At 39.0% G+C, this 18,199-nt stretch overlaps 1 protein-coding gene across 3 annotated transcripts in view; it reads left to right on the forward strand.

The window, feature by feature from the left end:
* Positions 1-18,199, forward strand: part of LOC121168172 (mitogen-activated protein kinase kinase kinase kinase 5) — a 92,626-nt gene that overhangs the window by 19,923 nt on the left and 54,504 nt on the right. For all 3 annotated transcript variants that reach the window (XM_040998036.1, XM_040998037.1, XM_040998038.1), the window contains exons 3-6: positions 1,974-2,031; positions 12,004-12,094; positions 13,179-13,243; positions 16,259-16,314. In XM_040998036.1, the coding sequence (XP_040853970.1) occupies positions 1,974-2,031; positions 12,004-12,094; positions 13,179-13,243; positions 16,259-16,314 (270 nt within the window). The remainder of the gene's footprint in view (positions 1-1,973; positions 2,032-12,003; positions 12,095-13,178; positions 13,244-16,258; positions 16,315-18,199) is intronic.

Here is an 18,199-nt window from a genome sequence, read left to right on the forward strand (position 1 = left end):
GGTTGTTGTAGATAACTCTGATAGGGTCATTCTCTTCTACGCACACAACATGCACATATGGGACAGGCAAACAGGAGCACTAAAAGGTTACCTATTATTCCCTGGGTAGGTACAGATGTTATTGGAAAGGCAGATATACAGAGAGGAAGATCTTCCATCCGATGATTCACTCCCCAGGCGGCCTCAGGGTTGGAGCTGAGCCAATACACAGGAGCCTCGTCTGGGTCTTCCACGCGGATGCAGGGTCCCAAAGCTTTGGGCTGTCCTCGACTGCTTTCCCAGGCCACAGGCAGGGAGCTGGAAGGGGAAGCGGGGCTGCCGGGATTAGAACCGGTGCCCATATGGGATCCTGGGTGTGCAAGGCGAGGACCTTAACCACTGCACCATCGTGCCAGGCCCGGGTAGGACTTTTTTTAAGATTTATTTATTTTTATTGCAAATTCAGATATATAGACAGAGGAGGAGAGACAGAAAGAAATATCTTCTGTCTCATGATTCACTCCCCAAGTGACCACAACGGCCAGAGCTGCACTAATCTGAAGCCAGGAGCCAGGAGCTCTTCCGGGTCTCCCAAGCGTGTGCAGGGTCCCAAGGCTTTCGGCTGGTCTCAACTGCTCTCCCAGGCCACAAGCATGGAGCTGGATGGGAAGCAGGGCTGCGGGGATTAGAACCTGCGACCATATGGGATCCCAGGGCATTCAAGGCAAGGACTTTAGCCATTAGGCCACAGGCCCAGGCCCAGGCCTAGGACTATTTTTTATACTCTTTGATTTTTGTTGATGTTTACATAGTTGATTAGGGTGGGAAGGATTGAGGATTAGGGAAAAGTGGGTGAAACCATTGTTTCCACATTTTCTTTTTCTTCCTCCTGTATCTGGGGGAAAGCAGGGAGACAAGTGCGGAAGCCACACTGGGCCTCCCAACCACTTCAGTGTGGGGAGCAGCCGACCCCACGTGTATGTTAGGCGGTCACAAGATGGCGGCTGGCTGAGGGCCAGGAGGCGGGATTTGTCCCGCCAGTAGGCAAACAGGAAGTCACAGGGATAGGCTAATGCCCCCCCCCCTTGCGATTGCTGGCCTATCAGATAGCGCCAAGTGGACCCACGGGGAGAAGTGATTGGTGGAGAACTGTATATAAGCAGCCCGCTTTCGGCAATAAACCCCTTTTTGGTTCGCCTTCCCCTTTTCGTTCGGCTTTTCATTCGCTCATTTGTGCGTTTGTGTGTTCGTTTGTTGTGTGTGCCGGTTGCGGTGGTGGTTCCCGTTTTTCCAGGCCCTCGAGATTCCTCATCATTTTAGTGTCACTGTAGGGTGGCCACACCTCAGTACCCAGGGATGGGCAATGGGCACTGATATCAACCCCAGTCTCCAATATGGAGCATGATCCGAGGGTCCTGCTAAAGTGGTTTCGAGAGTTCTGAAATGCTGTTGATCTTGCCAATCAAGCATAAGGAATGCTTTCCAAGGTCCATTGACTGGCATAGTCTACCTTAGAATCTCTGTTCGCCTTGATATTTGCTGTCAATGTTTGGCTGGGGTAGTTGTCCAATTTGTTCTGCTCTCCTTCCTCTGCTATGGTACCAGATGTCCTCTGCAGGCCCAGTGGGCTGCCATATCCTCCATGTGCATCTGGGCATGCCATCCACTGCTCTGTCTTTTCCACTGAGGAGGCCCAGTTCTGACACATGCATGCTCTGGTCAGTCCGCTGATCCTGCAGTTCTCCTCATGATTGGTGTTCTGAGTCCAGCATTTTCAGTGGGGGATCCCCAAGGAGACCTCAACTGAGGTGCAGTTTGCCTGACTCTTGTCGTGTTTTCCGTATTGCTTTTTAATGTGGAAATGAATGGATCTGTTTTTATTTAGAAAAATGCTCTGTTAAAAGCACTGATAAGCATTGATAAGCACTTAACATAATGCTAACTAGTTTATGTATAATTAACAAGCTTCAGAAATGTTTTATTTTTACTTTTAGGCCAGAAATATACATACTGGAGAGTTGGCTGCAGTAAAAATAATCAAATTGGAGCCTGGTATGTATAACAATCCTGAAGACAATTTTGAAACCCTTTCTTATTTTATAACCATAGAATATAAACACATTTTCTGTATTTTCTTTCTTCTTTGCTTTATTTCCAGTTGTCACTATCAAGTCAGTAGAATATTTGCAGTTGAATTTCATATTGAATTCTGTGGATGGTGATTAGTTAAAAATAAGTTTCATGAGACTGTTTTGTTGCTCAGTAAGATTTAAAATGCACAAATTAAAAAATTGATGATGTTAATTTTCTTTTAAGGTTAATGGTGAATGTGTCAATTCAGTTATAGCTTTCATAATAATTTTGATTAGGAAAATATTCAGTGGTTTTTGAGGAGTGACAGAGAGGGGAACAGAAAATATTGAGGATAGTTTATATGTCAGATGTTTCCTTGCTGTTTAATTTACATTTGATAAATACAGTCTTAATACAAAAATTTATTTATTTATTTGAAAGACAGTTACAGAGAGGAAAGGATAGATAGAGATTTTCCAGCTGCTGGTTCATTCCCTAAATGGCTGCAATGCCAGAGTTGGATCAGTCCAAAACCAGGAGTCTTGAGCTTCTTCTAAGCCTCCCACGAGTGTAGGAGTCCAAGCACTTGAGCCATCTTCCACTGATTTCTCTGGCACATCAGCAGGGAACTGAATAAGAAATAGAAAAGTTGGGACTGGAACCAGTGCCCATATTGGAAGCCAACACTCAACTTACTATGTGCTGATGGCCCAGCTTAATATTTCGTGTTAGACTGATTATTTTAAATCACACTGAGTATTTTACTTTGAAAACAAAACTGTATAAAACCTGATATAATTTCTGAGCCAGATGCGGCCTAGCGGCTAAAGTCCTTTCCTTGAACACACTGGGATTCCATATGGGCACCGGTTCTAATCCCAGCAGCTCCACTTCCCATCCAGCTCCCTGCTTGTGGCCTGGGAAAGCAGTTGAGGACAGCCGAAAGCTTTGGGACCCTGTACCCGTGTGGGTGACCTGGAGGAATTTCTTGGCTCCTGGCTTCAGATCGGAGCAGCACCGGCTGTTGTGTTCACTTGGTTAGTGAATCATTGGATGGAAGATCATGCTCTCTGTATATCTGACTTTGTAATGAAAATGAATAAATCTTTAAAAAAAGAAACTAATGTAATTTTGTGATTGTGATGTGCTTGATGTTTCCAACAAAATCAGTAATAGTTTTTGGCCAGGTGGGGTGAATCTTTGTGGGTTTACAGACTGAGGCATGTGAAGTAATTATGTGAGTATAATCATTACCAGTTTGTTCATTAGGACAGTTAAGATGATTTTGCAGTTCTTAATTAAAATGTATGTGCATGATTTATTGGCAAGATCATATTACACAGGTAGCATATTCTAGAAATACTTTAGAAATAAGCTTTCCAAGGGCCCAGCACGGTAGCCTAATGGCTAAAGTCTTCACCTTTCATATGCCAGGATTCCATATGGGTGCTTGTGTTTCCTGGCTGCTCCACTTCCCATCCAGCTCTTTGCTTTGGCCTGGGGAAGCAGTGGGATGGCCCAAAGCCTTGGGACCCTGCACCTGGTTGGGAGACCTGGAAGAAGCTCCTGCCTACTGGCTTCAGATAGGCTCAGCTCCGGTGATTGCGGCCACTTGAGGAGTGAGCAAGTGAACGGAAGATCCTTTTCTCTGTCTTTCCTTCTGTGTAAATTTGACTTTCCAATAAAAAAGCAAATAAAAGGTTAAAATGTAAGCTTTCAAAGTTCAGGCATTTGGCAAAAGCAGTTAAGACATCAGTTGAGATACTTGTGTCCCTATTGGAGTACCTGTTTTCACTACCCATGTTCTGTTTGTGACTCCAGCTTCCTACTAACACAGACACTGGGAGGAGTAGTGATGGCTCCAATTACTGGGTCCCTGAAACCCAAGATAGAGCTTGATTGAGTTGCTAGCTCCTGTCAGCAGTGCAGTCTGACTATAGCTACTGCAGGCATTTGAGCAGTGAACCAGTAAATTGGAGCATGTTCTCTCCCCTTTCTTTGGAATATATATATTATGTGTAAGTGTGAGAGAGAGAGAGAGAGAGAGAGAGAGAGTGTGTGTGTGTGTGTGTGTGTGTGTGTATTTTTAAGCCATCCAAATGAACAAATCCACCCTTTTACATGATTCTGTGAGTTGTTTTTTTTTTAACCTGGCAGATAGAAATTGTTGTAACAGTCCTATTCAAGAGTATTCTTACCAAGTTCCACCAATAAATATGTAATGGTATCCAAAATGTCACCAACACAAATAGAAGGGACTATAGCAGAATCAAACAGGACTGTTCCTCTGCTGGGGAATTTATTGGCTGGTGATGGTTCACATATTGGGCTGATCTTTGGAAGAGATGAAGGTGTTTCTTGTTTTTCTGCCTTCAGGATATGGACCAGGCTTGTTATAACATAATTGTACTTATTTTACTTATGATTTGACTTTTGCTTATCATTCATATCTTCCATTTTTTAAAATTCTGTAGTTCTGATATGTCAGTTTTGATTAACTATATATTAAAACAATATGCAAAGTCAGTTCAGTAAAAATAGCATCATGTGAATGAATTATTACTTAATATACAAGAATTAAGTGTTCCACTTGTAAATTAAGACCCTTCTAGAGGCGAGGATTTCTTGCTTCCTTGTTTGTAAAACATGCTTGTTTTATGTTGGATATTACTCATAAGGAAAGACTGAGCAATATTTAAGTTGCACCCCCTACTACAACCTAAAGAATAACATAGAAATTTAGTAGATGGGTGGGTCCCAGCAGCTCTGGCAGCTGGCAAAGCAGCAGCATCAAGTTGGCTCAGCTCTTCAGTCCACCCAGCCAGCCGTCACCTGTCTTACGTCCTCTGTGCTGAAGGAAGAGCCTAAGAGGAGATGGGCTGTCCCTGCTCTTGCTGGAGTGGAACTGAAGCCCAAGAAGGCAGCTGGGAACAGTCAGTCATTGGGCAGAAAAGTGTAAGCAAAGGGGAAAAAGAAAAGGAAAACAGACCAAAGTGGATCACCAGGAAATGAGATTTGCCTACAGAAAACAGATTCTCAAAGTGACGAGTGACCAGCCTCTGATGAAGCAGGAGAGTGAAGCTGAAGCCACATCTGATTTATATCATATGCCTTGTCTTTTTTTAAAGATTTATTTATTTGTATTACAAAGTCAGATATATAGAGAGGAGGAGAGACAGAGAGGATGATCTTCCATCCAATGATTCACTCCCCGAGTGACCACAATGGCCGGTTCTATGCTGATCCGAAGCCAGGAGCCAGGAACCTCCCCCAGGTCTCCCAAACAGGTGCAGAGTCCCAAGGCCTTGGGCCGTCCTCGACTCCTTTCCCAGGTCACAAGCAGGGAGCTGGATGGGAAGTAGAGCTGCCGGGACTAGAACTGGTGCCCATATGGGATCCCAGTGCATTCAAGGACTAGAATCTTTGCCCCTGTGGGTTGCTGGTTCCACAGGCAGTGATTTTACCATCCTATCCTGACACTTTGTTTATGTGTATATCTGTCTTTCCTAGACTGATCCATGAATGTAGTGATCCTATGTCTTACTCTTGTACTTGAGCCTCTGGGCTTTACCAAGTTAAAGCAAAATTTGTACTATTCTGTTTGATTTTTGCACACATTGTTTTGAAGTCCTCTTATATGTACACATACTCATTCATTAAATACTCCTTGAATGAAACACGTTACATTTGCTTTGCTGTTGGCTCTGCATTACTACATACAGAATGATAATATTGTGTAGTCTTTTGCTACTCTCAAACAGTCTACATATTAGAACTATTAGATCTGACAGATATTTCTCTCTGCAAGAATGTAGCAGGAGCTGGTCATTTTTTCCTTGTCTTAGCAAGAAGTAATTCCAAAAGACTATATCTTGGTCTTGATCGTTTTTATAGGTTTTTTTCCCTACTGAAATATTAAGCTTTTTTTTTTTTGTCTGCATTTTTGAATGTTTATTTTAAGCAATTTTCTTTGTTGATTCTTGATTCTGAAAAATTTATAGAGATAACAGTTTTTCGTTTTTTAAAAAGATTTATTTATTTTTTATTTTTATTTTTATTTGAAGTCAGATATACAGAGTGGAGAGACAGAGAGGAAGATCTTCCATTCCCTAAGCGGTTGCAATGGCTGGAGCTGTGTTTATCTGAAGCCAGGAGCCCAGAGCCTCTTCTGGATTTCCCATGTGGATGCAGGGTCCCAAAGCTTTTGACTGTCCTCAACTGCTTTCCCAGGCCACAAGCAGGGAGCTGAATGGAAAGTGGTGCCGCCGGGATAAAAACTGCTACCCATTGGAATCCCACCACATGCAAAGCGGGGACTTTAGCCACTAGGCTGCCATTCCAGCTTCCATTTATTCTTGTAATCTCTGTTACCTATACTTCTTGTCTCTTTTCTCTCTCGGCCTGTTTAGCTTCATTCTGTCTGTATTGAATAAGACTTTTTAAAATCTGTCCTCAGATCTTGTTAATGACATTTATTTTCTCAAAATTACTGCAGTATTTTTTTATTTCATTTTGTTGCCTTAAATCTTATGCTCTTCTTTTTAAAATTTTCATTTCTTGAGAATTTGGAGCACTGTTGTTTAAACTTTTCCTTTAAAATGAATCCTTCCTAGCTGTTGGGTCCTGTATTTGGTTCCTCTTTATTGCTACAGAGTTTTAGTAAGGGATCAATAGTTTCTTTTGTCATTGTGATGGTGCAGAAGCAGATGGTGTTTTTAATACCTTTGAAAAAGACTTCAGAGAATGTTTAAGTAAAAAATATGGTATGCTAATGAATTTTCCCAGCGTTGGAATTAGATACTTAAAATAATTCTGTACATAGCTGTCATTTAAAAATGGATTCTTAACAGCCTAAAAAGAAAAAAACCTCCACCGAGGCCAGAATAATACAAAGTGCTTCCTTGTATTTAATACATGAGCTCGTTCAGATTTATATTTAGACATGAAAGGCTAATTACTTGCCAATATGACTGAGGAAAAAAGAAAGTTGTGTCTGTTTAAACAAAGAAAACTATTTTTTTCAAAGTAAATGAAATCCCAGCTGTATAGTTAGTCATACATTCCCCCACCACTTGCCAGAGTTTAAAAAAATAGGATATAAAAGTTTATAGTAATTTTAGAGATCTAAATGTTATAACAGATTTATTGACTTATCGACAATATATTTTTATAATATAGTAAAAATTTTTACTGAAATAGGTTGCTTTTGAGATCCTTCCTAGTACTTATAAAATGTTTAAGTAAATCTTAGAGTTAAGACTGATTTGTAAAAATAATTTATTTTAATTAGCTGTAAAAATAATTGTAAAAGACAAAGAAGTAGGAATTCCTTCCTATCTGTTATGTTCTGGTTAGTCTTTATATACGCAGGCAAATTATTATTTTCAGATATGATTTAGCCATGTCTATCTCCTTTTATATAGATTTTTGTTAAATATACCAACAGATTGAACTGAATTTGACTTACCAGTAATTGGCATTCAAAACAATACCAATGTGGGAGAATTGGCACAGTGCTTAACAGGCTGATCCTCCACCTGTGACACAGAATCATATTGGTGTTGGTTCAAGTCCTGGCTGCTCCACTTCTGATCCAGCTCTCTGTTAATGGCCTGAGAGAGTACAAAAGGATGGCCCAAAGCCTTGGGTCCCTGCACCTATGTGAACCTGGAATAAGCTTCTGGCTCTCAGTTCTGACCACTGCAGGCATTGCAGGAGTAGACCAGCAGATGGAAGGTCTAATTTTCTCTCCTTTCTGTAATTCTGCATTTCAAGAAAGTAATTTAAAAAAAAAAAACTGTACTAGTAATAGTTCTGATACTGTTTTTGTTTCTTGGGTAAATCTTCAGGAAGGGGCCCAGCGCAGTAGCCTAGTGGCTAAAGTCCTCACCTTGCATGTGCTAGGATCCCATATGAGTGCCAGTTCCTGTCCCAGGTGCCCCATTTTCCATCTAGCTCCTTGCTTGTGGCCTGAGAAGGCAGTAGAAAATGGCCCAAGGTCTTAGGACCTTGATTCTGAAAGGGAGATCCAGAAAAGGCTTTTGGCTCCTGGCATAGAATCTGCTCAGCTCTGGCTATTGCAACCACTTGGGGCGTGGGCTAGCAGATGGAAGCTCTCTCTTTCTCTTTGTAGCTTTGACTTTCCAATAAAAATAAATAACTCTTTTTAAAAACAGAAAGCATTAGGAATACCCAAAAAAGGTGATAGATACAGTGACGCATGCCAGCTTGTTCTCCTGTCTTGTTCCTGAGTTGCAGCCAGCCTCTGAAGCATTTTTCAGGTGATCATTTTGCTTGCTTAGCCAGTGGTGGTGAACAACCAGAGAACACTATTCCTAGAAAAGCCATGCATCCAATTCTTATTTTCCATTCTCCTTTGTCCTCCCATCATTGCCCGCAACCACCAGAGTTTTTAAATTAAATCTTTGCAATAGTATTTTAAACCAGTGTCTGTTGCAGTTTGTTCAAAACTGTGAGCTTTGCTTACAGGAATGGAATATACTACTCCCTGGAGTGATTAATGTAATGTAATTTTGTTTGTCCTCTGCCTTGTTTTTTAGTATGTTAAATTGAAAATTCTCATAAAATAAATAGAATTACAAGTTAAATAGATTTTCTCAATTTAGAGTAATTTCAAAATTGGTAGCAAAAGTAAACTTTCCTTGGCTTTCAGGAAATACTTCATCCTGTTTCCTAGAAGTGTAACCCAGAGAAAGTAGAGTAAATTTTAAAAGTACAAAGCTTTGAACAGCCAATAATTTGCATTGTGAATGTTCTTAAGAGAAATCTCGAGACAGTTAGTGCTTTGGCCAAATAGGCTTCAGCTATTCTGGTTGAGTGATGTGCTGTGTGTACCTGCTTTTCAGAAATTCATTCTAAAAACTTAACCATATTGATTTTTTTAAGATTGATTGATTGATTGATTTTTATTATAAAGTCAGATATATGGAGAGGAGGAGAGACAGAGAGGATGATCTTCCGTCCAATGATTCACTCCCCGAGTGACCACAACGGCGGGTGCTGGGCTGATAAAAGAAAGAAGCCAGGAAATTCCTCCAGGTCTCTCATAGGTGCAGGGTCCCAAAGCTTTGGGCCATCCTCAACTGCTTTCCCAGGCCACAAGCAGGGAGCTGGATGGGAAGTGGAGCTGCCAGGATTAGAACTGGTGCCCATATGGGATCCCAGCATGTTCAAGGCGAGGACTTTAGTCACTAGGCCATGCTGCCAGGCCTACCATGTTGATTTTTAAATACAATCTGGAAAGGAAAATATTCTGTGCCGTATCTTCACAATTCAAGATTGAATTGATGGCAGATGTTAATTTGAGGACACAGCTAGGTATCAGAAATATTGTTCGTTTTAAGTAATACAGAAAGTTTGTGCTATTTAAAATGTAAAAATCATTTGTAATGCTAAGATGCTTTGATTTCTCCCATTTGCTTTTGAATACAAGGTAAAATTGAATTGGAGATACTTTCTTGCTACTGTAGTTTAAAAATGATCTTCAGTGTCAGATTTCAAATTGATCTTGAATCAAAGATTCTGGTTTCATGTATTTTAAACTGATAGAGGTTTTCCCTCAAGGTGGATTTTCACAATTAAAGATGGTCACCCCATAGACAGTGTTTTTAGAAATGACTATTGTGTTAATATTCCATGTAGATTAATTTTATTCACTGGGAAAAGAAATCATATTTGTTTATCAGTCAAAACAATCAAATTGTGTGTTAAAGATTCATTTCATTTTTTATCGGAAAGGCAGACATACAGAAAAAAAGATCTTCTGTCAGCTGGTTCACTCCCCAAGTGGCGCCAACGTCCGCAGCTAAGCCGAACCAAAGCCAGGAGCTACTTCTGGGTCTCCCACACTGGTGTAGGGTCCAAAGACATTGGGCAATATTCTACTGCTTTCCCAGGCCACAGGCAGGGATACTGACCAATGCCCACATGGAATTACAGTGGATACAAGGCTAGGATTTAGCCACTAGGCTACTGCACCTGGCCCACAGTCAGATTTTTAAATTGCCAATAATGTGCCACTGTATTTTACATGGATATGTGAAATTTAGCCGATAAGTATTTAGCTTTGGGTTGTTTGGGGCTAGTGTTATGGCGCAGCAGGTAAAAGCCACAGCCTACAGTGCTAGAATCCCATGAGGGTGCCAGTTTGTGTTGCAGTTGCTTCGTATCCATCTCCTTACTAATGGCCTAAGAAAAGAAGTAGACAATTGCCCAAGAACTTGGGCCGCTGCTACCCATATGGGAGACGTAGGTAAAGTTCTGGCTCTTTGTGGCCATCTGAAGATTCTCTCTCTCGCTCCCTCGCTCTCGCTCTCCCTCCCTCTGTAACTCTAATAGAAAAAGGAAGAGAGGAAGGGAGGGAGAAAAGAAAGGAGAAGATACTGAAAGGAGGGAAAGAAATGGCAAACAAAATATATTAAGCTTTGTTTTGGCTCTGAATTTAAGGAGTTGTAAATACAAATGATTTCTTTTAACCATGAAGATGTTTTTTTTTAACCTTAAACTTATTTTTGTTTCTTGTAAGTTTTCCTTCTTCACCTTGAATGATTTTCTGTTAGTCTTTTTAAACAGCTGCTGATTTTAAACTTGAAGTTGTTTTTCAAAAGATCACTGAGAAATACTTTGTAATGATATTCTAATGAAGACACTATCATTTGTGTCTGTCTTGATTTCTAACCTTCAGCAGTCTTACTGCTGTATTGTGACAGGTGTGCTAAACACTCTGCACCCACTACCTCTCAGAGCATGCCCAGTTGAGGGAACTGCGTGAGCGGAAACAGGGAGTTTGAGATTCTGTTAGAAAAATAGCCATCAGTTTGGTATTGTTGAAGGATAATAATTAAGTAAAATGACTATAGATGCTACTTAATAAATGAAACTAGCGCAGAAGGGTTATCTGAAATCCAGTGGAGGCCACATTTGAAACAGGCATAGCTAATCCAGAACTCCATCTCTTACTTGCTTTTATATAGTGCACATGGAATCATTTTATCAGTTTATAACTTAACAAAGAAATTTGTGATAAATAAATTGGAAGATAAAGATTTTTTAAAAGGGTACAGTTACTTTTTGTTTTACCACTCAGGCATAATCATTGCATCTGTTTTGTTTGAAATGCGTGTACTTCATTTCTTCAGTACAACATCCATATTTGTTTCAATGCCCATGATAGATTTACAAAAACTAGCTATATATCAGGTAAATTGTTAATAAATCTCAATAGTGCATTTATAAATAGGATCATATTTTTTACAGTAAAATGGAAGTGGTAATTTTTATTTTAAAAACTAAATTTTAGGAAATTTTGGATTAACCTGTAATACCTGTCCATTTTTAGAATGTACAGTGCAATATTTCAAACTGTGCAGATGGTATAAACCAATCATACCAGGCATTTAACCTTGCCACTTCCATGTCTTGTCTTTGTACTTGGAGTCTACCTGCTCCCCCTCTCTTTATACAGAACATAACATGGTGTTGTGTACCGGTCACCTCGCTGTGCTGTGACCCATCACCTTCACCCAGCTGCATTTTGGCAGTCATTATGCAGCTTCTCCAGCAGCTTAAGTACTCAAACAACATATGAGATACCTCTCTCCACATAAATGTCATGAACATTTTTATATCGTTACAGTTTAAATGTTATCTATAACTCTGCCTTAATGTATTTAGTCCTTCATTCATTCATTATTGAACTATTTTGTAGCGAACCTGTATACCAGATATCCTTAAACAAAAGTTTAATGTGACAATGAGTTACAAGATTTTGTACATTTTTAAGATAAAATCTATTAATATATATTTCCATTAAATGTATTAAGAATGTCTGGTTCCTCACTTCTATCTAATATTCACTGTAAAGTTTTTCTTGCTTGTTCCAATATATAGAGACTTTGTATAATGTAGTCACCAAATGATTTTGTTTTTCAGGAGATGATTTTTCTTTGATTCAACAAGAAATATTTATGGTTAAAGAATGTAAACATTGCAACATTGTTGCCTACTTTGGGAGCTATCTCAGGTAAAAATTAAAAGCATCTGTTGTTTGTATTTTTTGTTCTGTATACAGCCATTCCTGTCTCATTTTCATATACACACAGTTAGACAATGTATGTATTTTTTTAAAGATTTATTTTTTTACTTTTTATTGCAAAGTCAGATATACAGAGAGGAAGATTTTCCATCTGATGATTCACTCCCCAAGTGACCACAATGGCTGGTGCTGCACTGATCTGAAGCCAGGAGCCAGGAACTTCCTCCAGGTCTCCCACGCAGGTGCAGGATTCCAAGGCTTTGGGCCATCCTCGACTGCTCTCCCAGGCTACAAGCAGGGAGCTGGATGAGAATTAGAACTAGCACCCATATGGAATTCTGGCATGTTCAAGGCAAGAACTTTAGCCACTAGGCCACGGCCCTGGGCCACAATGTATGTATTATTTAAAATTACATTTCCATGGGCTGGCTATTTGGCATAGTAGGTTAAGCTTGTCTGTACCTGCAATGTTGGTATCCCACATAGGCACTTGTTCCAGTCCTGGCTGCCCCACTTCTGATCCAGCTCCCTGCTACTGCACTTGTGAAAGCAGCAAAAGATGAGCCAAGTCCTGTGGCCCCTGCACCCACAGGCTTCTGTCTTAGAACTGGCCCAGTCACAGGTTTTGTGGTCATTTGCAGAGTGAACCATTGAATGGAAGATCTCTGTGTAAATCTGCCTTTCAAATAAAAAGAAATAAACCTTATAAAATATATCATGTATTCTTAGGCATTTGCATTTAAAAAACTTTATTGTCCAAAGTTCTGAAATGTCTGGTTTTCTTATCTTCTTCCACCTTATGTTGATATAGCCATTCAGAGGTATCTTTATTTTCTCTAGGAACCTTAATGAAACACCAATGACTACAATTTAAAATTTTAGCTTATAAAATTCATCATATTCCAAACCATTTTAGCTGGAAACAAAACTGAAGCTTTTCTGTATGCTGAGGAAAAATTGCCGTAGCTGTCTGTCGTTTCACTCTGTGTCTGTCCTAAACCTTGTCAAAGAGTATTGATTTCAGTGACTGAAAATGACTAGTTAATATAACTATTTTTCTCTTTCAAATTAGTCGTGAAAAACTGTGGATCTGCATGGAGTACTGTGGAGGCGGATCACTTCAAGATATTTATCATGGTACTGTTAATTTGATGTTTTATTTTAAACCCGACTTTGCCTTTCATGATTGTTGTTTAACACAGAAGTTCACTGCTCTGCCGTCTTCTGTTCCAGAGTCCTGCCTAAAAAGAATTCCAGTGGCTTTTGTTTTTGGTTACTGATTTAAATTTGAACCTAAAATGAAAAATTCCAAAAGTATTTGTATAGTTCAAATGTGGGGATTTTTATGTAGTTTCTAAGAAAGTCTTTTATTTATACTTGAAACTGCCTTAGCTTCCTTGTAATATGCATGGAAGTGCAAGGAATGCCTCACAAATGTGTCTGTCTGGATAACCAAAAAGCAAGTATAGCTTTAAAGTGTTGTTTTAAAAATATTTTGGGAGTATTTCATTTAGCATTCACTTATTTCTGGCAGTTTTTCAAGTTGAATCTAACTTGTGTTTCACAATGGTGTTTAGAAATACTTTTTATGCTGCTATACAGTTGAAGGTTTTTTTTTTTTGACATGTTTCAATCAAAGCATGGATGCTTGTGAAGTAATTTGTCTTTTACTTGTTTAGCATGGATCTCAGTGAAGGTCCTATTGCAAATATGCATTTTATAATTTATTAAAATTGAGTGAAATGTTGTTATTATTTTCTATATTGAAACTTTTCATTGGAAGCTTTGTCAAATTTGGTCACAGAATTTGCAATGCAAGCATAGTAGATAGAACTATGGGAATGCTGTTTCAGGGGTAGGCATTTGGTGTGGCGGTGAAGGTGCTACTGTGATCCCTGTGTCCCTCCCTGTTGGAGTGCCTGGCTCAAGCCCTACCTCCTCCACTCAGAATCTTTTCTAATAAAATGCACACTAGTAAGCAGCAGGTAATGGTTAAAGTGCTTAGGTCACTGCCACCAATGTAGGAAACTTGAATTAACCCTAAAGCTCTTGACTTGGGCCTGACCTAGTCCAGGCTGTTGACATTTAGGGAGTGAACCAGTGGATGGATTCTTTCTCTTTCTTCCCCTCTCTCCTGCCTTTCTCTCCCTTACTCTCCACTATCTCTCTCTCTGCCTTCACTGTTGCAGTTTAAATGATATTTCCTAACTTGTGGTCAGCATTGTAACACCAAGAGTTAGGACCACTGAAAGACCTCTGTAATCTCTGCCTTTCAAATACTGAATTTATTTTTCTTAAGAAGAATATATGTTTAAATTAAATGCTGTTGCTATGAAGGCCTCACATTTTTCTTACTATCACAACAAGTTGCTAAGAATCAAAATTTGGGGGCCTGGCTTGGTAGCCTAGCAGCTAAAACTCCTCGCTTTGCACTAGTTGGGATCCCAAATGGGCGCAGGTTCTAATCCTGGCAGCCCTGCTTCCCATCCAGCTCCCTTCTGTGGCCTGGGAAAGCAGTCAAGGATGGCCCAAAGCCTTGGGACCCTGAGCTTGTGTGGGAGACCTGGAAGAAGTTCCTGGCTTCAGATAGGATCAGTGCAGCACTGGCCATTGCGACCACTTGGGGAGTGAATCAGCAGATGAAAAATCTTCCTCTCTGTCTCTCCTATTGATTTTTCAATAAAAATAAACAAATATTTAAAAAAGAATCAAAATTTGGGGGCCAGTGTTATGGCATAGTGGGTAAAGCCACTGCCTGTGATGTTGGAGTCCCATACAGACACCAGTTTGTGTCCCAGTCACTCCACCTCCAATCCAACTCCCTGTTAATGGCCTTGAAAAAGCCATGGAAGATGGATAAAATATTTTGGCCTCTGCCAATCATGTGGGAGATGTAGATGAAGCTCCTGGTTCTTCATTTTCCTTGACCCAGCGCTGGCCATTAAGACTACTTGGGGAATTAATCAGAGGATGAAAACTGTCTTTCTTGGTATCTGTCTTGCCACTTCTTGCTTTCCCTCTCTGTAACTTTTTAAAAATAAGTAAATCTTTTTTTTAAAAAAAAAAAGGAATAGAAGTTTTTTTGTTCTTGTATTAAAATACTCAGTAAAATATTTTCCTGCTAAAGATCACATAGGAGTCTCTGATTGGATTTCAGTGTTTGCTCATACCATCTCAGATTTTCTCTTGTTACTGAGATTGTAGTTTCAAGTCTCTGGTTGTATACTCATATAAGATCTTATATTTCATATTAAGGAGAGACTTATTTGTAAGAAATAATGTTGTTACTGTTTAAATTGGTGAAGTGTTTCATCAGATTTCCTTAGTTTGATAGGGTGTTAAATAAAATCCTGACCTGTATAAAAGTGTGTAATGTCAATATATTTCAGCAACCAATGTTTTTATGATTCTCAGCATTTCTGTATAACTGAAGTTAGCTGTATATGTCTATACAAATTTTTTTGGCGGGGAGGCTTTATTTTAAAAATGTTGAGCTCGAGATCATATTCATTGCTTTCTATAGAAGTTCTTGTGATGCTTAATACTATGCTTTGGGTGCAGTGGTTGCTTAATGTTTTGTTGTCCAAAGTTGTTACAGAGTAAATCTTTACTTTTAAAAGTACATTTTAAAATTCTCAGTGTTACCCTTTTTTGTCTATGTCTTGATTATCAAGATAAAATGTTCTCGGGCCTGGCTCGGTGGCGCAGTGTTTAAGGTCCTCGCCTTGCACACCCCAGGATCCCATATGAGCGCTGGTTCTATCCCGGCAGCCCCGCTTCCCTTCCAGCTCCCTGCCTGTGGCCCGGGAAAGCAGTGGAGGACCGCCCAAAGCTTTGGGACCCTGCACCCGCTTCGGAGGCCCAGAAGAGGCTCCTGGCTTCGGACCGGCATAGTATCGGCCGTTGCGCTCACTTGGGGAGTGAATCATCGGACGGAAGATCTTCCTCTCTGTCTCTCCTCTCTGTATATCTGCCTTTCCAATAAATAAATAATAAAAATAAATCTTTTTTTAAAAAAAAGATAAAATGTTCTCATGGCCAATGAAAATATGTAAGTCTGATATACTGTATCATAATTGTTGTTTTTAAGTAGGCCATTTTTAATCCATCACATTCAAATGTATAACCATGTGTTCTGTTTTTTCTTCCTAGTTACTGGGCCATTGTCAGAATTGCAAATAGCGTATGTATGCCGAGAAACCTTACAGGTATTACATTCGCTTATGAAAATAGAAATACAATTCTAGTTTCACAGTTGTAATTGAGATGATTGTCCACCCAAAAGAGAAGAGACAAATAAAAATAATCTTTATGTTAATCTTTCATATTATAATTCTGTAAAACTAGTTATTTCTTTCATGACTAAGTCACAAAACTACATTGAAAATAATACTTAGACATTCTTTATTAATATGTGGTGCCCAACTTTGAGGTCAGTATGGTAGTCAAGTGTAATAGTCTTGACTCTCAGTTGCTACAAAGCTAAGGAAAACCATGGATGAAAATTGGTTTTCAAGAATGAATAGATGTAGAAAAAAACTTCAGTTTGGATCCCTTCTCACAGTATGACTGATAGAACAGATACACTCAAAATCAACAAGCCCATAGAAAACTTTCAGCACAATCAGCTAACATGACCTGACATTTTAGAACATGGCAGGCAACAAGAGCCTAATACTTATACTTCAAATTAGACCAGATTCTGGGCCATTAAAATAAATCTCAAGAAACATAAAAAGTTAAATTATATAAACTATTCTTACACTACAGTTTAGTTAAAAGAACAAGGAGAGAGGGAGAGAAATCCTAGAGCCTATGGAACTGTATCAGAAAATAATGAAATAAATATCTAAAAAGATTTTAAAAAGAGAATGACTTCAGAAATTCTTCAAGTACTTGAAAATTAAAGCACTGCTAGGTAACATTATCAGTCAAGGAAAATGATAAAAAGAAACTTAACATATTTTGAACCTGGCCCACTCTTGGCTGTGGTGGCATTTGGAAATTGAGCCAACAGGAGAGAGTTCCTTAACTGTCACTGTCTTTTAAATAAACAAAATAGTTGTAGGTTACTTTAAGTAATTGGTTATTAATAAACTAAAAAAAAAAAAAAAACAGAGACTGAGAAAGAAACGAAAGACCACATGGTCATCTACGTTGACACAGTAATAACACTTAGCAAATTCTGGCATTGATCCCTGACGAAATTTCTGACAACATTAGAAATATAAAAGAACTTGGTCAACCCGTTGAACATCTAAGATAAACCAAGAGTTAATTGTGCTTGATGGTAAAAGACTGCATACTTTTACCCCAAGATCAAACAAGGTAAGGATGTTTGCCCTCACACTTTTCAACAGAATAGTAGAGGATCTAGCTGCTGCAAAATGAGAAAACATTAAAATGGAAAGCATCTAATTTGAAAATGTTAGTAAGTAGAACTGTTTCTGTTTGTAGGCATCTAATTATTTATATGAGAAATGGAATATAATTATAAAAGAGCTTCTGGAAATAATAATGAGGCTAGAAAGGTTGTGAGATTCAAGATCAGTGTACAAAAATCAGTTGGATTTCTATATACTGACAACAACTGGAATCCATAATTTAGAAGAGTGCTTACAGTAATGCGCAAGTATGGCGTTTTGGGGATAAATAAGATAGAAGATGCGTAAACAACCACACACTGAGAACTATGAAACTGAGAGAAATTAGAGGTGTAAACAAGTGGAGAGTAACCATATTCATGGACCACAACACTCAGTTCTGTTACGATATTAATTCTCCCAAAATATTTTACTGAATATACATTTAATGCAATTCCGAAATCTAAGCAGGCATTCTATATGTTTTTCAAGGAAATTGACAAGTTAATTCTACAGCTCCTATAGAAATATAGAGTGAATCCAGAATATCAAACAACTTTGAAAGCCCTGTGTATAGTGACAAAAGGCAGCTGAATGCCTGCTGGAAAGGGGGGAAATTATAAAGGGAGGAAGCTGTTATGAGGAAGCTTTTGTGCATGGTATTTATTTTCATTATCTTGATTATGATCTTAATGTTTTAGTAAAATATTTCTTTTTACCGGGAGATGAA

Source organism: Ochotona curzoniae, unplaced genomic scaffold, assembly GCF_017591425.1.
Source record: "Ochotona curzoniae isolate NIBS_2020 unplaced genomic scaffold, NIBS_Ocur_1.0 patch72, whole genome shotgun sequence".
NCBI lineage: Eukaryota > Metazoa > Chordata > Mammalia > Lagomorpha > Ochotonidae > Ochotona > Ochotona curzoniae.